A 22,345-nucleotide genomic window follows, 5' to 3' on the forward strand; every position below is an offset into this window, starting at 1 on the left:
GTATCTGTAGGTGATGTCTCCTGGCGGGCCTGTTGAGTGTGGACGGTGAGCTTTTCCTCTCTCTATAGCTCTATCCAAGGCGACTCCTCGGGGTGGGGCCACTGGTCGGCTGGCTGCAGTCCTCGTTGTAGAGGGGGTGGCCAAGGGTCTGTAGAACTCTTGGAGGGTGCGAGAGAGAAAGAGAGAGAGAGGTGAAGCTTCCAACACACTAATCTTCTGTCCAAGGAAGACTTGGTTCCTTGGCATATGATAATTTTTGCCACTACTTTGCCGTGACTTTTGTAAGGAGAGAGAACTAGGTCTATGCATAATGGCCTAGAGTCATCCTGCATCTTGTCACCTTGTAATCTTGTACTTTTTTGTGATTAATACGAAAAGGAGAGACATGTATCGTAGTTGATTAAGTTCAACACATGCTGACCAGAAGGTCTTGGGTCAACTCCTACATTCCTCACAGTCATTTAGTATAGGTACAAAAAAATGGAGATTTGAACCCAGGTCTATGGGTAAATAAAATAAGCTGGGGTCGCCTCCTATCCTGTAACAATAATGCTTTGCATCGTTGGAGCTCCAACAAGAAAAGGCCCAGACATCTTTGGTCCTCATAGTCCATCACCTGTCTTAGTGGTCCAAAGCCCTCCTTAAAGAGGCAATGATAGCGGCCTCGAATATCATAGTATACAGTACATCTACAAATGTAGTGCTCCTCCGTCTCTGGCTCCCATCCACAAAGCTGGCACATCCTCTCATCGGTTGCAATATGGCTCCATCGACCTGTCTCAATCATCAGGTGGTGGGATCAGGTGCAGATCTGACCAATAGCAACTCGGAGTCCGTAGGACAGTTGAGTATCCATGTATCTAGGCCTCACTATGAAACCGTCATGAGAAAGCTGCAAGAAGTGACTTTGATATTGTGCCGTTTTCGTGTCTAATGGGAAAGGGGGCTTGGACCAAGTCCTTTCTATCTCCACTTTAGTGATGTCTGCCCTGATCACACTATTCAGCTCTGCACGACTAAGGCTCAAAGTAGGGCAGTCAAGGCTGTAATCAAACGGTGGTAGTCTATCTATACTCATGCGATGCAAATTCAGCCACGTGCACATGTGTGCATACCAACACTGTCTATCTCCCTTTGCTGCTTGGAATAAAGCCTCAACTACCATGGGTGCAACGCCTAATTCTGCCCGGATGATCTCCTGTGGTATTGATGCTTTTGCCTTTATCATACGTGCTATCATCATGACTAGCAGTCTTTCCATGTGTTCCCAGCCATCATAATGTTGTGCTTCCGGTCCATCATAGTCCATAAGTGGCATCCGTCTAGTATGATAGAGGCTTGGGCCCCAAATGGCTGCCCCATAGATCAGTGTGGGCTTAACTAAAGTGTCAAAAAGCCACAATTTGGTACGAGGCTCTTGAAACTGTATGTACGCACACTGCCACTCTAGAGTAGCCAAAGCTGCATATGCCCGTGCAAGCCTGGCCTCTGAAGTCTCCTTCCATGAAAATTGTGGCCCCTTGAAAGTGACCCCGAGGTATACATATTGTCTAAACATTTCCACAAGCTGGCTGTCATACATAAAGTAATGCTCTGAGCGTGTCACCCAAGCTGCTGAGGTGTTAAAGACCATGATTTTAGTCTTTCCGAGATTAACCTTGAGACCTTTCTCTTCACAGAACACATGCAATGCCTCCAGATGCCATTGTAGTCCCTTTGGTGAATTGGAGATAAGCACCATATCATCAGCATATAACAAAATTGGTATCAGTACCCCAGCCAAGCTGGCTCCCGCCGTACCACCCCATCCGTGCATATAATCGAAGATCTCGTCAATGTACACTCCAAACAGCAAAGGAGAGAGGGGACAGCCTTGCTTTACGCCCACCGTACTAGAGATTGAGTCTGTTGTGCCTCCAGGCACTCGTACTCTCCCTGTCACAATTTCATACAATGCATAAATACACCACTGCATATCTTCTGGGACCCCAATGGCTCGCAACCTTTGCATGAGCCTTGCATGTGGCACAGTAGCAAAGGCTTTGCGGAGGTCCACAAAACAATAGTAGATTCTTTGCCTCCGTGATCGTCCCTCCTCAATCAAGGCCCTTAGTGTGAATATATGGTCTAGCATATTGTATCCCTAGTGGAAACCGGCTTGTCCTGTAGACCGTATTCCCTTTGTTTTAGCCCACCAACTCAACTCATGCTCCACAATAGAGGGGTCTATCTTTGCTAGCACATGGCCAATCATAATAGTGCAGTAGTTGTTAGCGACCAATGGATCTCCACTCTTAAAAATCGGCACTATTGTGTGGTCACACCAACTTACTGGAAACCCCTCACATACGGCTCTATTGAAGAGATTCCCCAAGATAGGGGCCAATGCATAACATGCATGTGCAAAATGCTCTGCCACAAGGCCATCTTGATCATGTGCTCTCCCATTCTTCAACTTCCAAATGGCATATCTCGCCATCTTTTCGGTAAAGAAACTGCACTACATTGGCCTAGAGTTTGATGGACAGGGTATTTGCTGTTGTGATGGAACATCGTATAGTGCCTTAGCATGTTCATGCCAAACCATAGGTGATGTCAACTAGATTGGGGGTTGTCTCTCGTGAAATTTCCTCCATGCCCTCTTGTTGTCCTTGCTCAAAAAGAGTTGATACATCTCTGACTCTAGTTTGGCTAAATAATCTCTCTTCTTTTTTCACACAAGACGACACAAGACATTCTGTGCCTGCTTATGTGTGCATGTCCCTAGTGTAATATCCCTCTGTAGGCAGGTCCTAGTCTGTCTGCACTCATCATCATACCAAGCATTTTAAGGGGTAGTACCATTGCGTATTGCAGTAGGGCCCATCTTATATGGGAATGTCTCTAAAGCTGCAACATGTAAAACCTTCGCTAGAGATCTAGTGGCATCTTCCAATGGTTCATGTTGGTCTAGCTGACTTAAGCTATCTCGTACTGCATCGCTATAGATGTGCGACGTTTGCTCTAGAAATTCATAATGTGGGAATGCATGTGACTCTTATGTTTCTTGTCTTTGACTATAAGCTAGATTAAATTTTAAGACCGCATGGTCAGCCATTGATATACTGATGAGCTTATCAGATATCTTGAAATCCTCGATTTCTGGAATTAACACTGGCGAGCCCATTACATAGTCCACCACACTAGCCCCTTTTTTGTTGTTCCAACAAGTGAAAGTATCCACTCCTGGTCATCTTAATAGGCCATTGAATATAGCCAATCCATGAGCACTTCCCAAAGCTAGCAGATGGGATCCATATGCTGTCAACGCCTTATCTTGAGATGTCCTGGCAAGCCCTAGTTCATCCAAAGCCAATTCCTTAAACATTTCATGTTCAGTATCATAAAAGGCAGATTACTCATTTTCTATTCGAGCATTAAAGTCTCCCACTAGTAGTATGTCCCCAATACTTGCATATCTCGTAATATCTTCATGTACTACTTCAAATGGTGATCCCTCCCCAATAGCAAATGTTGAAGAGGCAGGTGGAAAGTAGCATACCGCAACATATAGATCCCTTGGGTGCCCTATCCTTAGCCTTACCCACATGTATCTAGCATGCACATCTCATGACACCACCTGAATCATGTCTTGGAGACTCTCACGATAAAGAATAGCCACCCCTCCTAACCCCCTGGTTCCTCCTAGTCTACAGGGTTGAGATCTGTATACGCTCTCCCATTTGTATCCCACAACATCCAGTAATCTAGAATTGTACACTGATGTGTCTCTGTATACATAGCCATATCTATCCCATGAAAGGTGTCCTTAAAATAACCTGCATCGAGTCTCATTCAACCAGTACAATTCCAAAGGGACATCTTCAATGTCTCATAGGCCTTGTACCGTCATTGTGACCTCCATTCTGCTATGATTACTTTGCCATCTCTATACACAGCATACTTGCCTTCTTTACATGCCTCCAGCACTTTTGGCATGCAAGTCCTTCTGTGCTCTAGCTATGCGGGTGTGAGATCCTCATCAAGGTAAATCTTTTCACCCTTCAAAGCCTTTCTTTTTTATAAGAAGGCCCTTTTGCTATCCATGTCCCTAAATTTCAGCATGAGGATCTGACCTCCTTGGCCATTTGGATCACCTATCCTCCAAGCATCCATAATGCATGTCTCGTCTGCACCCATCTTAGCACAAAGTGTTTTAGCGTCCTCTTGGGGGTTTCTTTTTTTAGTCCACCCCACCACACGTATACGCAATGCATGGAGTTCCCTCTTTGCTTCCTCCTCTAGTGTTGCATTCATCATTTCTACTTTGTTTCGAGGCACCCCTTTGTTTCTTCTGACTATCTTGATCCATTGTGCATTTTCATTCACTATTTGCTAAACATTTTCTACTTTCTTTTGAGCTCCCTCTACCACATTCACCCATGTGTGCATGTCTTTTTTTAAACTTTCCACCTCTTTCTTTAATTCTGGTGCACCTGGGATTGTTGTTTGTGCATCCATCATTGACTTGTATGTCACTAATTCATTCTTACATGACTCTAACTGCCTTTTGAGTTCGGTAATCTCCATGTCCTTGGCTGCTATGCGTGCATTTGTATCGGATTTCAATGCATCCATATCTGCTTTCCAAGTGTCCCTTACCTTGTTCAAGTTATCTATCATATCCATTTGCAAGTCAACCTTGATTTCTTTATATTTTGCATCATCCCAGCCATTAGAGCATGATTTCCTGTTTGCTTCTACAGCATCACTTAGTTCTTCCCTGAATGTCTCCTACAATTTTCCATATACATCTTTTTGCTTTGTGTCCATATCATTCATGACTTTTTGTTGCATGTTGCCACACACCCTCACGCACGCTTTCAGGTTTGCATCCATTTTAGCATTCAATTCCTTTCACCATACTTCATGCATCGCATTCATGTCACTTGTCGCCTTGTCAAACATTGGCATACATATTGCTGCAATCTCAGCTCTTACGAGGGTTTTCATGTCATCCAAACCATTTGTTGCAGTTAGCCTTTGCATCTTTGTCCATTGCTTGGCACTTGTGGGAGTAGCATTTTCACGAGCTCTCCTTCTGTTTTGTCTATAGTAGAACTTTTCGTCCTTAGTGAGGGTCTTGTACCGCCCTTTTGATGCAGTCCCTCCTATGGTTGGCCCGATTGGTTGTGTATCAAGTTCAGTCTCATGTCCGCTGGCTTCTTTGTCAATAGTCTCTGCCATCTTGCAGTTTAGGACAACCACTCAGTGTGCTTGCATTGACACTACAGACCCTTCTTAGACAGCACCCAATACACAACGACTTCCAAGGCAGCTAGAGTCTCCCTATGCAAAGACGTGACTTTGCAAGATAGAGACTGCTTCTCTGCACAAAGACATGTCCCTACTCATGACAGGTCTGCTTCACGCCAGAGAGGTGTCCACTGCCCCGCCATTCATCAGCACTGTAACATCTGCCCCTGGGCGCCCATAGCAATGTGTAGGAAGACAAGCGTCTCTAAAGTTAGTCGTCACGTGCACAGTCAATGGCTACGTTCTCACATCCAGCAGTCGTTACATCCAGGGTCAAACGTCACATCAGTTAGACGTCACGTGCAGAGTCAGACATCATGTGCACACACACACACACAAAGAGAGAGAGAGAGAGAGAGAGAGATCCCCCGCCCCCTAGAGTACAACAACCATAATGCACCCACGACCCTCCGGCTCAGCTGGCCTTTGATTCAAATGGTTGTATCATTATTCCATAGGACTGCAAGTATCCCAGACCTACTTCCCAGCCTATAGATGGATCCTCCTCTTCACAAGTTGCACCACACAAGCCCAACCCTTTTGTGGTGCTAGGAGATTTCTTTGAAGACGGTGTACTCGAGACTTTGGTTATGAAGGCCCACACACATGCAGCCAAATCCCATCTGCATTCTTGAGCATGTGTTTGTTTAGTCCCGAGGTGCCTCTTGTGCACTTGTCCTTTTGTGTCTCTTGAAACTCCTATACTTGGTTCATATATGACAGCCTAGAGCTGCACTATGCTTTGTAATCTTGTTTTCCTATACTTTATTCATAATTAATATAAATTGCCCACTACGAAAGAGAGAGAGATGCAATATTCAATTTCTTTGATGGGTTCGACGTATAAAATCTTTTCCAAAGTGCTGGCGAATCGGCTCCACAAGCATCTTCCGGCCATTGTGCATCCTCTTCAATATGGTTTCATTAAGGGTCGCAATATCTACATAATATCTTAAATGTGCAGATGGCTATTGACTATGCAAGGCACTCTAGTCAAGAAGTGGTCTTGATTCAATTGGATCTAGAAAAGGCTTTTGACTATTTAGACTGGTCTTTCATTGTAGAACTTATGTCTACTATGGGCTTTGGTACTCAGATGTCCCGCTTGATCTACACCATTAGTGCTACGGCTTCTTCGCGAGTAATGCTAAATGGTGGTGTTACAGAGCCCTTTGTCCTTGCACGCTCTGTGAGACAGGGTTGCCCGTTGAGTCCTCTCTTCTTTGCCCTGGCGACTCATCCGTTTCTTTCGATGTTAGCTTCCATGGCAGCTTCTACTCAGTTGGCCGGATTGTCTCTTCCTTTTGGTCAGCACTTCATTAGTCAATCTTTGGCTGATGACAGCTTTATGATTTTGCAAGCGGACAAGGACAATATTCGCAAGGCATTAGATGTTTGGAAGCTCTTTGACCATGCTTCTGGTCTTCGTATCAATGCTTTCAAATCAGCCATTCTCAGTTGCACGGAGTCCGATTTACAGTCATTGGGCTGGCAGAGACAGGTGGTTCCCCATGGTTCCATTGTCAGGCATCTTGGGTACCCGTTGGATGTTGATATTCGGCCAAAACAATTACTACAGTGGATTTCACAGAAACTAGCAGCTAAGTTTCTGTATAGGAAGTCGCAAGCTTGGCCCTTCCATGTTCACCTCAAAGTGGCTCAGACAATTATACTGCCAATGCTCACTTATTTCTTACCATTGCTACCTTGGACTCCTACTACTTTGAATGCGCTCACTCAGCCCATTCGTTTCATGTTATGGAAGAAGGATTCACTGCATGCAGGTATTTCATAGATTTCGTGGTCACATACATGTACTCCCAAACGCCTAGGTGGTGGGGCTATTTTGGATGCCGAAACTCATATGCTGGCTCTTCATTGGTCTCTTTTTCGTGCCATGTGTGTGGAGCATCACCCGTGGGCCGTTATAGCCCGCTATTTTCTTGAGGACCGCGGGATTCTGCATGGTAATACAAAAATTCGAAGCTTCTAGTGGCATGTTCTTAATGCAGACTCTCGGTTCTCGAGTCCTTGCTCATCCATGCTTGTTCATTTGGTTGGCTCCTGGCAATTGGTTCTCCAGAAGGCACGTTGGCATCCAGCGGAGGAACGCTTACATACTAACTCTTTTCAACTGGAATTGTTGGCAGCCTCGAGATTACTTTCATGGGACGGCAAACATGAGCTCAGACCAAAATTTAACCGTATGGCCCGTTTGGGTTTGACTTCAGTTCAGATGCCATCCTTGCCAGTCGAAATGTCTTCATATCGTTTCGTACGGCCAGGAGACTTTTCAGAATTCCTCGTGGCTACCGTGATTTGTGGGAACACCTTTTGTTAGTGCTCCAGAGCAGGCAAACTTTCCTGCCCTTGCTGTGGATTGTCCTTGGCAGGACTGGGTCCTTGCAGGTCGGTTGAATTTGGAAAAGGCCTCAGCTAACCAAGTGTACCATCTCCTGATTAAAGATCATCAATGGCTGATTACCAAAGCTAATGCTGTATGGGGTTTGCGCAAAGCTCAGTCATGGTGGAAGGCAACTGTGATGGAGGGCTGGTTAAACAAGACACCTTTCAAATGTAAGGTCTTTCTTTGGAGGGTAATGATTGGTGGTCTTCCTCTTGCCTCGGCCCTTTCCAAGCGTCGAATCTCTAACGGCAATTGTTTCTTCTGCACCACTACTGTGGAATCGGCCCACCATCGATTTATTTCTTGCCCTCTCGCAAAGAAGATCCGGTCGCTTTTGTCGGCGGTTTGGCAAGCTATGGTGGGTTTCTCACTCAGCCCTTTCGATTGGATATTTATACGCCCAAAATACCCCACACCGGCTCAGTTGCATATGAAGATCTTGTTCCACTTTCTTAGATACTGGGGATGCTGGCACAATTGGACCACTCGGAACGCCTTTCTTTTTTATTTAGCCTCTGATGTTCCGGGTCACATTGCCAGGCTTAAAGGCCTCTTGCTTTGGCAGATATATCTCATTCGGCACTCAGACTTGCTCCCTCGGGAAGACTTAACTTCCCTGGCATATGGCAATTTCCTCTGTGTCTTTGCCATGATTTTTGTAACTCTTTCCTGGTTTTGTACTGACAGTTTACACAGGTTGGCTTAGAGCCATCGTGTATCTTGTACTCATGTAAACTTGTACCTTTTTTCGTAATTAATACAATTACCTTTTACGAAAAAAAAAAGAGAGAGATGCAATATTGGGTCATTGGGAAGGTTAATAAATTATGGCATATTCAGGATAGCAAAAAGAAATGGCAGGAAAGATTTATCCAACTTCGGAAATCTAAGGTTCCGTATCAGGGTAAAGTGTTCATCTGAAGGCTGCTCATTGGGGGTCTTCCAACTAGGGATGTGTTGCGTGCCCAAAAGATTTCTGCTAGTCATTTAGTATTCTGCACTACATGTGACGAGACATTGCTTCATCTCTTTGTCTCTTGCCCTGTTGCTTGATAGATTTGGAGTTTTATTTCTCACATATGGTCTTCGGTGACTCAACACCGGATACTTGCTCGTTCTTGGATTATCCATGTCCTCTATGTCTTCTTTGCATTCAGACTATTCTTGTCTTTTCCATTTCCTTAGATGGACAGCCCTGTGGCATATTTGGCGTACTCGGAATGACTTTATTTTTGATTTGGTATCGGGCATCCATGGTCATGTGGCCCGTGTTTGTGATTTAGTGCTATGGCAGATCTCTTCTATGTTATCAGCTGATCTGGCTCTTCCTGACATTGCTGCTTCCTGGCTGGCTATTGTTCGCTCTACTCCTGCTGTCCTTTCTGTGTAATCTCTTTGTGTTACTCATGTAGAAGGTTGTTCAGATAGCCTGATGGCTTCATTATAGTTGTTTTCTTCCTGTTTGGTTGGCCTGAAGGCCTGATGTAAATATTTCCATACATTAATATATACTTATTCACGAAAAAAAAGAGATGCAATATTGGTAGACTTCTTTGAAGATGGTGTCTTGGAGACATCGGTAGCAAAGGCACAAGCCCACAAAACAAAATATCATCAAAACTCTTGATCCTTTGTGAAGCAGGCGTCTAGCTCTGGCATGTCTCTTGCACTCTTGTCCTTTTGTATGTGCTGATTCTGTTGTATCCAGTGTATGCATGATGGCCTAGAGCCACCCTGCATCTTGTAATCTTGTGATCTTGTACCTTTTTTCGTAATTATTACAATAATCTATTGGAGAGAGAGAGAGAGAGAGAGCGAGAGAGAGAGAGAGAGATTTACCCGCCTCCAGCTTTTGCATAAGCTTTGTAAGTTAACCTGGTCACCTCCCCTACAGTGCGTTCCTCATCAATGGTGATTTTTCCTTTTTGGATCCATGTGTTTTCCTGCAATTCCCTGCCAACAGTTTCATTAGTGGCTTTAGGTTCTAATTTCAGGATATCATCTTCTCCTTGGTTGTTATGAACTGGATTCTTTACAATCAAGTTTGCAAATTCACAGAGATCATCTCTGTGCACCTCCTGCAGCCTTCCTTTCTCAATGCAGTAGACATGATCACATAGGTCAATGGCCATTTTATTATGAGTCACCAAAACTACTGTCCGATTTTTGAAAACTCCATGCACAACATGTTTAATGAGATGCTTTGCTGTTTGGGCATCAACCGCAGCTAATGGGTCATCCAGGAGAACAATTGGAGCTGAGCTGTAGCATGCACGAGCAAGGCTGATACGTGCTTTTTGGCCTCCACTCAAGTTAACACCTCTTTCACCCTGAACATGTAAAAAAAATTTACAACTGTTGGTTTATACAAGGATATTGGCTGGAATGACTAAATGCAGCATGAAAGGCTTGCCTTCAGAGACACACTCTCTTTTTTCTTTCTTTACTGAGGTGATTATATTATAACAGAATGATCAGTTTATGAAAGGCCACTTGGCTGGCACACAAAGCATAAAGATACCCAAGGCACCAGGCCATTGTGACGCACTATTTTGCTAAAAACTAAGTGCAACGGTTCCAATTCTGATAATCAAGAAACAAATTGTTGAAGACCTTGCACAATTATAGACAAAGCACATGTGTAGAAGGTAATATAGTTATATGAATTTAGCTTAACAAATTATGTTATGGTTACAGTACCTAAATAAAGGGCATGAAATCCAATGAGCAAGATCAATTGGCCCGAAAAAGTGGATCATAACAAAGTTTGAGCTACATCAAATCAGTACAAGGCCTCTGACGGCTGTCTAAGAGGATGGGGGAGCAATGTTAGCTGCTGGACTGTGCTGAAGACTCAAAAAGTGTCCAAGCAAACAGTCCATCTGCTTTCTGTCTTTTTGAACCTTGGATCCCACACAGTTCTCTGTTGGTATCTTTCCGGCTTGCATGCTGATGAATAGTTGTACTCTTTAGTGTACTCTGATCCTGTATCTGATTCTGGGAGACTTGTAACGAAATCTGAGTCATGAGTATTCTAAGCATTCTGTCTATTTGTGCAATCATTTCTTTTCTGTTGTCTGTTGGTATCTTTCCACTCTTTAGTGTACTCTGATCCTGTATCTGATTCTGAGAGGTATTCTGGGAGAGAGACTTGCAATGCAATCTGAGTTATGAGTATTCTGAGCATTCTGTGTCTATTTGTGCAATCATTTCTTTTCTGTTCTGTCGTCTATTTGAGTAATCCAAATGTCTCTCTTTTCATTCCAATGGTGATAAGTCAACTGCAGTTCAGACACTACTACATGTGACAATTAAAATCCCTGACAGTGATGCACTTGTGAATGGATGGAGTATTCCAAAACTGACCTGACATTACTGCACAGGCTTTGGTGCATGAAATGAACTAAAACTGTACCATTTTGTTTGAACATAAAATTCACCTATATACAGAAAGGTAGAGACTGGGCCACCACTCCAGAATCTAAGAGTAGACCTCAATATTGCAAACATCTGTGAATAGCGATAAAAAAGCAGCAGACATGCCTAAGAACCTTTTCTTTTTTTGCAAATAAAGTGTGGCTAATTATATTATTTCAGGAAAAAACCTGAATACAAAGAAGTGCTCATGCTCAACAGACCAAGCTGGAGCTGGTGAAAGTCACAGATACATCATATATACAAGCCTCTCAAGGCGGTCTGGGGGGGATAAGGGCAAGAAGCCAAGGAGGGGGGGTGTATCGGGATCTGGGGCTGCCTGCCTGCATCACGAAGAACAGGTCCTGGCTGCCCCAAGTGCGCATGAAATGGGTCCAGAGCTCCGCTAGGGTCGCCTGTACTAAAAGTCTCTCTCCGCCGAAAGCCACCTGACATCGCGCCTTCCAGATATGCCAACTAGTAAGACTCCCTATGATTTCCCATACCTCAGAGCGGTCTGCCGTGGGCTCCAGTACCTAGCGGATGGGTAGAGCCTCTAAACCCACCACTGCGCATGACCCTGCCTCGATCATGAATATCGTGTCCTGTATCTTGGCCTCATACAGAAGGTGACGGCCCTGGCTGATCGCTTCCCAGTAGAAAGCACCCCAAGAGATACATCCAAAGCTGGGTGCTATGCGGCGCAAGATGCAACATACTCCTCTCCACACGAGTTGTGCCGCCTCACACAACAAAAGGTAGTGCTTTGGGGTTTCCATCGACTACCGTGTGTAGTACTTACAAACTCCCTCCTTCTACATCTCGGCAAGCCAGCTTCCCACCGCTAAGCCTCCATGTGCCACCAGCCATAAAAAGTATGATACCCTCCTTGACCTCCAGCTATCCCATAGGCGGCGCCAGAAGGTCCGTCGGAATGGCTCCGTGATGTTGTGCCCCGCCCAGTGCCTGCTACGTGACGGCGCCCAATTCATGTCCTCCTGCATCAGTACGTGTCTGCCAATCTTGGCGGTGTACTCTAGGAACCTCCGTGGCTTCTTGGCGACCGCAATGGCCGGCCAAAGCCACTCTCCCGGAACCCACTCCAACTCCTCAAGTGGCCTTCCTTCCCAAATCGAGAGGCACCACTCCCTGAGCTCCTGCCAAAAGACCAAAGGGTCCAGCCGCCAAGACATGCCTAAGAACCTAGAGAATGCAACCAGTCCAATTATGGACGATGCATACATGGGCAATGCCTCTGACGATGAGACAACACATCCAGCAATGGAAATAGTATTCTGTACTCCATCAAAAAGCATGACGTATAAAACCTACAACTGCAAAGCCCAAGAATGGACTAGTGAAAGCTTCTAAAATGGTACAATTTTAGTTCATACGTGAAAAGATCTCTACTGAATTGCTAGAAGAGATGAAGATGATGCATGAAGAAATGAACACAACTATGAAAAAGGAAATGCAAAGCACCATCAGAATTGGAAACAATGAGGACTGAAATCTAAAATACCATATATGCTTGCAAGATAGAATTCTTGCAATTAAGAGAAGAGCTAAATGCACATAAGAAACAAAAAATCAAATTACAAGGGAAATTGCTAGCCACGCCTGAGTTCAAAATAGAGATGGAGGGATTGAAAAAGGACATGCATACATGGGCAGGTGTGGTAGAAGGAGCAAAGAAAAAATGGAAAATGTGGAAAAAGTAATGAAAGAAAATGCCCAATGGATAGTGGTAGGAGGAGGAAAGCAAAAACAGAAAATGTAGAAAAAGTAATGAAAGAAAACGCCCAATGGATAGAAGTCGTCAAGAAGCACAGACGAGTGCCAAAGAATAAAGTGGAAATGAAAAATGATACACTTCAAGAAAAGACAAAAAAGGGAGATACATGCACTCTCAGTATGGGTTGTGAGGTGGGCTGAAAAAGCCACCCCACATGATGCAAAGTCACTAAGTTCAAAAAATGGGGGCAACTTAGGTGCCCATTAGGGATGCATGGCACATTGCTAAAGATGGGGATAGAGAGGGGAGATTCTAGACTTGAAATTCGCATATATAGGTAAAAAGAAAACAAAAAAGCAATCAAGGGGAAAAAATATTCTTGGACAAGGATCTAACTCCCATCCAAGTGGCCAACAAGAGAGAGAACATGCCATGTTTTCTTGAGGCAAGGAAATGGAGAAAGTATGTTGTATATCATGATGGTTATGATGGTTTGGAGCTACAATGAAGCTTTGAGGCTTGATGCGACGTACTTTTAGGATACATTCAAGAACTTCAACATTGCTTTGTACATAGACATGAACCAGTGTGTGGGCAGTAGCCTACCTCATGTACATGGATATAGGTGGGAAAGTACAATCAACCTCAGCCCAAGAGACTTGGAAGGGGCGAGAGGAACAAGTGGTGTAGCTATTATATTTAGAGAAGGGCTCAAAAATGTGGTCCATGTGGTGCATAAAGATGTAGAAGCAAGATACGTCCGGATTACAGTGCATACAGATAGACCTAAGGATATCTACATTGCAGTATATTATCTTCCCCAGCATACTCTAGATTCACCAATAGAGAGAGGCCCCCATATGCATCACTTTATGAGGACATCATGAGATTCACGAGTATCAAGAATGTCTTACTAGCAAGAGACTTCAATGCGTGCACAAGAAGTAGCCAATTTGCTTTCTATGAGAGAATAATGAGATGTTCCAAGAGCTTGCGCTAGATGAGGTGGGTCTACTCAGATCAGCCCAAGATAGATAGTTGACAGAGTATGGAACACAACTACTGGAATCAGGGAGTGCTCATAACCTAGCTTTCCTAAATGGACTATCAGATCAAACGGTTCCACATGCTGGAAAAATAAGAAAGGAGAACTATGGATTATTTGATTGGTTCACCAAGATTGATACAAAATATCAAGAGTTTTGAGGTCTTAGGTAGACCGATTGGCTTAGCAGCAAAACATGCTATTTTGACCTTCACAATGGCATATAATCATGCATGGGAGGCACAATCAAATGTACCTAGGTTTCCATGTTATGAATTTATGGAGGCAACCTCACATGTATATAATGCTTTGGTTTTTTGGAAAAAAATTGGTTAATTATATTTACAATGAAGTACATGTGCTCAACAATCTATCTAGAGGTGAAGCAGAGTAGAGTCACAAAACAATCAAATATACAAGTCTCTCAACATATTCTAGGGGATATGGGGGAAAGAAGCCATGGAGGAGTATACCACCACTTAGGGTTGCCAGCATGCATTGCAAAAAAACAGATTGTGGCCACTAGAGGTGAGCAAAAAATGATGTCAAAGCTCCTTGCATGCCCTGGAATTGCCATGCACGTAGTCCCATTAGCCACAAAGAGAGTGGATGGTGGAGGTATAGAGCTCTAACAAAGTCAAATATACCCAAAGACTTTTGCCACCAAAAATCATCTAACAACGCACCTTTCCACTGTGTCACCCTATGAGGCTCCCAATCAACTCCCACGCCTCTAAAGCATGATGCAGTGGGCTCCAATACCTAGAGGCTAGGCAATGCATCTAAGCCAACCGTAGCATAGGAACTTGCCTCAATGAAGATCACATGATGCATCTTAGCCTTGTATAATAGCTAGCAGCCTTGGCTAACTGCTTGACAATAGAAATCCCCTAGAATATGCCCCCCTAGGCTAGTCATCACCCAAGGGCGAATATGGCAAGCTCCTCTCCACACCAACTGTGCTGCCTCAATGAAGATCACATGATGCATCTTAGCCTTGTATAATAGCTAGCAGCCTTGGCTAACTGCTTGACAATAGAAATCCCCTAAGATATGCCCCCTAGGCTAGTCATCACCCAGGGGAGAATATGGCAAGCTCCTCTCCACACCGACTGTGCTGCCTCGCATGACCAAAGCCAATGCATTAAAGTCTCCAAACATTACTATGGCCAATGCTTACAAACTCCATCCTATTGCATCTTGGACAACTAGCTCCCAATAGCTAAACCTCTATGTGCAAGAAGCCACACGAAGTATGTCACCCTTCATGGCCTCCAGCTATTCCATAAGCATCACTAGAAAGTCCATTGGAAGGCAACCCTGATGCTATGTTCCACCCAATGCCTATTGTGTGAGGGCAGTCACTCCATGTCGTCCTACATTAATACATGTTTTCCAATCCTAGTTCTATAGGCCAAGAAGCTTTGTGGCTTCTTTGACCAGCCATAGCCACTCTCTAGACTCTCACTCTAGCTCATCTAGAGGCCAGTACTTCCATATCCAGAGGTTCCACTCCCAAAACTTAGGCCAGGATACATAAGGGTTCACTAGTCAGGTCTTCCCCTCGAGCCCAAAAACATGGATCCTCCTCCAAGGGATGGCTATCAACTTCTCGTCTTGCTGCCTTCGGTCAATGACTAACCAACCACCGGCTCGAACAATTAAGAGGACCTCGTGAAGGGCACAACTCACGCTACCTTACCACCTGCAAGGGAACACCCATCAGCAAGAACCTAGCCACCTATACCTCTCTAGGCTGCATAGGCTCTTTTACAAGAGAATCCAACCACTCTCGTGGGATCACTACATCAATCTCCCCCCTCCTAGCCTCAACTCCCCTATGGTAGCCAACTATCAACTATAGAACCTCCCAATCCACCAACCTATAAATGTTTCACCACATATTAACAATGCAAGCATGGGCAGTCTCTCAATTAGCCCAATGGATGTGAGGGCACTCTCCAATCTGAAGATTGTCACGGTCTTGAAACAAGGGTTTCTAGGCCATAGGCTAGTGATCAAAGTCCTCTTGACAAACTAGGGGCATCTATATGAGGGTCTTATCCAAGCCCTACCAAACCCGAAGTAAATTGTGAAGGAAAGAGGATCTGGGTGGCATGATTTGTGCAATGGTGGAGATCCACCTCAAAGATGATCTCCACTCCCCACCAAGCCAAAGTCTGCACTCTTCAAAACTCTCGGTGTGGAAAGGGACTTTCCACGCCTATCCACTTGGTGTGAACCCTCGTATCACTAGCTTGCCCAACAGGGCCACACTTTGATACTTTGGATCAATGATCCCCAATCCCTCCTTGGAGTGGTGATGGATGATAGTTGCCCAAGCCAACTTGGCATGGGAGTCCCTAGATCCATCACAACCAGCCTAGAGAAAGCTCCATACTAGGCAATGTAGCTCAAACACACATGTTGAGGAAAAACACCAACAAGAAGCATGTACCAAGCTATCTCCAAGTGAACCTCACTAACCGTTGGGGACCCTACCCGCCAAAGAGAGGTGGACCATGCTCCAAGAGGTCAACTTGTACCAAATAGAATCAAGTACTAGAATGAACTACTAGGATGTAGTAATGTCAAGTTCCACATGGAATCCAAGATATCGAACTATTTGCCCCTCGCTTTTCACACTTGTGGCTATATAGAACACCTCCAATGCCAATCTCACTCTCTCCAACACCACCTCATCATCCTCGACATAAAGGACCATGTAATCCACATACTCCTAGTCCACCAACTCAGTCTCCTCCCTCACCAAGAGCATCAATGATGTCAAATCCTTACCCTCCAATATGTAGTTTGCCAAGCCACTTTGATCAGAGAATCACCCCATTTGTTGTCCATAATGGGTCATAAGAAATTCCGAATAGGTAGTGTAGTTGTGCTATATAAAAATTTAACCATCAAGAGTAAATACAAAAAGCCACACCAAGGACTTGTTGGATCACTAGGGCTAGGAAGAGACAGGCAATGCTCCAATCATAGTAACATGGAATGGCCATTTTCTAGCTTCCTGCTATCCCACTCCACTCCCATCCCACTAGGGCTCTATGGGATAGGAACTAGGGCTCTATGAAACGCAGCAAGGTAGCCTCCATGTGTCAAACAATAACAAATGCAGCCAAATAGGATGGATCTTATGCAGGCAGGCAGTAGGAGAGAGAATGTGTGGCAAACACAAATTGCAAAGGAGAGAGAAAACCTGGCCACCGTGCAAAACAGGCAAATGCAAGCTGATTGTTGATGGGCGACAAGTGAAAACTGATGGCGACAGTGCAGATGTTGATGATGGCAAATAGAGAAAAGAGATTAACAATAAACGCAAGCACGATGATGTGGTGATAGCTCCTACTGAAGGTGACTGGATGTAGATGATGGCAACACTGAGGAGTGAAGGCCCTAACAATAGCAAATGCAAGTTCCTTGATGATGGCGACAGCTCCAAGAGGTAGGTGATAGGTGGGAGAGGCTGGAATCAAGCAACAAATAGATGCAGACTGCGATGGAAGGCTCTGACCATGCTATACTCCATGAACAGGGTGTGAACAGCAGAGATACGTCTCCTGAAACATGCAAAAACGAGACTGAGGAGGAGTGGTGGGCTACATGTCCATATATAGAAAGTTTGGGGCACCCAAATTAGGGTTTTGCATGTGGGACACAATAATTCTCTAGGATCGTGTTTCTTTTTAAAATGGAAAAGAGAGATTGCAATTGCAACAGGTATGCATATTATAGAGCTCTTAATCTGGTAACCATCAATAATAATTCTGATTCCACACATGTTGATATCATAAATAAGTCATATCATGCAAGCATTTTTAGCCATACTGACTTAAAAAGTAAGTATCATTAGATACATGTGTGACGGAGTACTTGAGGATGCTCATAAGACAACTTCCAAGTTCTGCTTTGACCTATTCAACTACCTTGCACTGCCTTTTGTCTTGAAAAATGTCCTTTTTCAAGTGTATGAGTACCTTGTAATGTCTTTGGCTTTATAAGTGCACCAGCTGTATTCAATTGCATATGGATATGATTTCAAGTCATATGGGTACTTTTTTGTGATGGCATCATGGCTTCTCCAAGAATGAGGAGCATTGCTTTTACTTGGATGTGGTGTTCAAGAAATGATCGAGGCACAAGCTGCAATACATGCGCTCTTTATTTGTGGAATATTGTCTGGCCTATGTTTATATAAATACGCCGAGTCAAAATGTTTGCATTTATCACAACCCCTTTGCTTGACTCCTGAAAAAAATCGTTCATTTGGGGACACAGGTATTAGAAGCTTTTGATAAGTTCAAAAAGGCAATGAGTTTTTGTCCAATGTCAACTGTGCTGGATCTAAGGAAGTGTTCCTTGAGGAAAGTAATGCTTCTGGGGATTGCATCAGTAATGACCTGAAATTAGGAAGGACATCATGTTGCCTCTAAGAGCAAGAGATCACAAGATATGGAAGCAGAGCACAAGAAAGAAATGCCAAATATCCATTGATTATATGGAATCAGTACTTGCTTGGATTCCTAAAACAACGCTCATTTCTGGAGCACTAGTACCAGGCGAGATTCAGCCTTTTCTTGAACTTACATTCCCTTCATTACAAATTTCTTGGTCCATGAGAAAAAGGATCACAACCAAAGAGGAGTATGAGCAAAGGATCTCACGATTTCAGTGTCATGAGCAGCTGGTAACTGTGTGATATCAAACTCCAATGCACAATCAGAGATCACATTGTTGTACAGGTTGACACAATAATCATGTGAAAATACAATATTTTCACGAACAGTGCCATTCAATATCCATGGTTTCTGTGGCACATATGCAACATTTTGTCGAGTGAAGTAAACGCCCCTTATGCACTGCATGAAAAGTAGAAGTTAAAATCAGTACATACCGCTTAATGACTACAAAGGAAAGCACAAAAATAGAAGCTCCAAACAAATTCAAGGTGGATTCAAACGACTCAAGGATCATGTGTACACTTGCATGGAACTTGTGACAACAAACTAAAAACTCTCACTCACCATCATCTCTCCAAGAATGCCATAAAGGAGGGAACTCTTGCCACTGCCTACTGGACCAACTATAGCTACTGTCTCCCCCCTTTTAATCGTTAGATTTATGTCCTTCAGGACAACTGGAGTGGATTCAGACATCAAACCTGTAGATTCCCACACAAATGAGCAATCTGATATAACTATATCATCTTCAGCATCCTTACTGGAAATCTGCAATATATTCAATTGAACTGAGCCTCATCAATCAGTTGTATCACAACCACTGCATGAATAATAGAGAGAGATTGGTTTTGTTGTTCTCTAGACACTGAAGGCTTCTTATTCCTGCTTTCAGCAACTATTACACACATTGCAACCTGGCAGGTCATCCAAATCTTAGGCATGAAAAAAAGCACCTTCACAAGATTTCCCAAATTAGAGTCAATGCTTCCGGTTGGCATGTCCAGAAGCCTCTCAAGACGCTTTGCTGCAACAAATCCTTCTCCAACTGATTGAACACCTGAATGGAAAAAGCTGAGAATGAATAACGAGGGGATTTTGCAAAGACCTTCCATGGGGAGTAACGTCCTACAGGGGTGCATACAATTGTGGCAGTTGCTTCAACCGCCACAAATGCAGAAACAATATAAACACTGAAAGGTATTAGCTAACAGCTTCACGCCTCCTCACACATGCATCACAATGAAAAAGGGCACTACAAAAAAATGTGAAAAACGAAATAGTGTTGCACAGCACAAGCTTGAAAGCCATTTAATAGATTTGAAGAGTGGCACTCTAGAAATTCGTCATACCTAATGAGGCTATTGAAAAGACCCGTACAAGGATACCGAATAATGCCAGAAGTGTGAATGCTTTACTGGGATGCATAAAATCCCCACTGTGTATTGCTACATAGGTCCCAAAGGTCACTAGCGAAGACAATGGTGTAATTGCATCCTGAACAGAAAAAAGGAAATGAATGAGCTCCCAGATAAAGCTGGTTTTCCAACATATGCACACACAAACATATATTTTGCATCAAACCTTCATGCTGGATGTGGAAGCTCGTAAATATGATGAAAACTGTATTTTTTCCATTTCTTTTTTCCTTACAGCTGCAATCCTTCTCAAAAAGGCATGTGTCCAACCATTGTATTTCACTAGTCGAATACCTGCCAGCACTTCCCCCACAAGTTGCACTCGAGCATCAGTGGAAATTACGGCAGCTCGCCGGAACCGCACTACAACCCGAGCCATCCATGCCTTCATTAAAAATTCAAGATTCAGAATAACAATTTATGCTAAAAACAAAAGGACTGAAAATGAGTGAGGTTGTGAATGCATACTACTAGTAGCTCCTAGTGATGAGTGTCATTGTTTGGTCCAATGAATTTTGTAGCTACCTGTGACAAGGTGTTCGTAGACACTTCCTTTTAAATGCCTTATGTACTCACTGCTCAGTATGCTGAGATTCTCTTATACATCAGATTTCTGGCCTGTCCTCAAGGCCAGAAATGGCAGCTCACGTGCGCACCTCCTATGCCTGGAGGGTGGGATCTCCTGGTGCCTCCTGTAGCAATCTTTGTGTGGCTGTGCAAGGTCCCACCGAAGTTCTCTCTCCTCCTCCCAACTCTGCTGCCTGGCCTATATGGCTGCCTCTTAGCAGATACTGCTCAACTCGGCTAGGATCTCTGTAACCTCCTCTGCGATCCAGTCCCTCCTGCCCCACTCCTTGGTCCAAATTTGCTCAATCTGTCTCATCACCTCCTCCCTCCTGTAGATCGATAGCCAATGGGTGGAGGATATTGGCGTCTGGGGCTCCTCATCTCCTATGGGAGGGGCGGGGATGGCTGGGGGAGGGGTCACTTGTACTGGGTGGGGATCGGGGCGAGGAGAGGCAAGGGGGATGGGGGTTGTGGGCCCACGAGTGAGGCGGCCTGAGACGCCTCTGTGGGGGGGTGGATGTGAAGATCTGTTGACCTATCGCACAGGGTGAGGAGGGGGGGTCGCGTGGTGCTCTGCCGGGGGGTGGGGGGACGCTTGCTCTCCGGCACCCTGCCGTGGCTGTGTCTGAGGAGCTCCCTGCGCCCCCCCATGCCGTCTCCCTCTCTGTCGTCTCTATACTCGTGTGAAACCGTCCGCATCCACCTGTGGGCTTGTCAGCGAAGCCGCCCTAGCACTGAAGCGCATGCACTCTACTACCTAAAGTCATGGCAGCACAGGCACTGCCCTGGCTGCCCAATCACAATGACCTGCTGCCTAAAGGAGTGTCCGCCTGCCTCAATCTCTAGGAACTGTGGGATATTCTTGACCTCTTTCACTGCCACCCGTACCTTTGGGACTCCTACAGCTGTCATTGCGTCCGTGAAAGACGCAGGAAGGACCGTGCCGAAGAGCCGTCCAAAGTCTTCCACCAACTGGCGATACTCTATCGCTAGGCCGGGAAAGAGAAGGGTGACCGGGTGCCGAAGAAACCTGTTGTGGAGTGCAAACGCCTCCACAATGAAGCCACTATACCAAGGGACCATGTATATAACCCCCTTCGTAGACGCATAGGGTGAGCTGGCAAGTAACTCATGAGTTACATCTGTCGATCTAAGCCGAACCATAAAGATCCCTTGGCCCATTAGAACCGCCTCCACAATCTGCACTCTGTCGATGCGCAGCATGGAGTGAAGTCAGTCCCAGAAGCTGTGGGCCCTAGCTGGGGAATGTCTTACAGCCTGACCATAAATCGTTGTTTCCTTTAGCTCCAGCTCTTTAGCCCAGACGGCTAAGAGCTACTCCTCAGAGAGGACGACGCGCAAGGTGTTTGACTGAGGGGCACTCGCTAAGTCCGCGAGAGTCCTGACCAGAGGTTTCCATTGCCCGTCCCTTCTGAAAAGCTACCAATTACGTTGCGATGTTGCCTGAGGGGGGAAAGTTGCTGTGGATGGAGAGACCAACTGGAGGGTGGGTTTTGGGAGGGGGGAGGGGAAGGGGGGGCTGCTGTTTTGGCGGTGGGGGAGGTGTTGGACGCTGCGAATGGTCGGGTTACAATGGGTACCGCACAGGGGGTGGTACATCTGACAGACAGAGCCAAGATCGCAGGGCAGAGGCAGCGCGCCCGGGGTGGGGTGGGGCACGGGGGGCGAGCAGACAGGCTGGTGCGATAAGGGGGCCGGGCATGAACAGTTAGGGCAGGGGGCAGCACTGCAATGTGACAGGACAGAGCTCAAGAGCTGTTCCTCCAGCTGAGAGTTGCCATCCCCATTCTAACAACGTCATCTTCAGCCTATCCTCTGCTATAGGTGACAACTTCCAAACTGCTCCAGACTAACCTAGACTGCTGCGTTTGCTGTTTCATCATGCTGCCCAGCTGATCTACATCCTTGCCAGGTTCAGTTAGCCTGTGTTTTCAGCATTGTAGACCCTGATACTCTACGACACACCTC

The 22,345-nt window shown here is 45.0% G+C and overlaps 1 protein-coding gene across 1 annotated transcript in view; it reads right to left on the reverse strand.

Moving 5' to 3' along the window:
* Positions 1–22,345, reverse strand: part of LOC148038773 (uncharacterized) — a 124,538-nt gene that overhangs the window by 41,645 nt on the left and 60,548 nt on the right. Inside the window, exons 6-11 of the mRNA XM_087674616.1 lie at positions 19,956–20,174; positions 19,724–19,868; positions 19,328–19,431; positions 18,939–19,142; positions 18,579–18,773; positions 9,542–10,032 (exon numbers count right to left, since the gene is read on the reverse strand). Coding sequence (XP_087530742.1) covers positions 9,542–10,032; positions 18,579–18,773; positions 18,939–19,142; positions 19,328–19,431; positions 19,724–19,868; positions 19,956–20,174 — 1,358 coding nt within the window. The remainder of the gene's footprint in view (positions 1–9,541; positions 10,033–18,578; positions 18,774–18,938; positions 19,143–19,327; positions 19,432–19,723; positions 19,869–19,955; positions 20,175–22,345) is intronic.

This window comes from Lygodium microphyllum, chromosome 3 (assembly GCF_053477565.2).
Source record: "Lygodium microphyllum isolate KBCC chromosome 3, Lygodium_microphyllum_v1.1.10, whole genome shotgun sequence".
NCBI classification, from domain to species: Eukaryota; Viridiplantae; Streptophyta; class Polypodiopsida; order Schizaeales; family Lygodiaceae; genus Lygodium; species Lygodium microphyllum.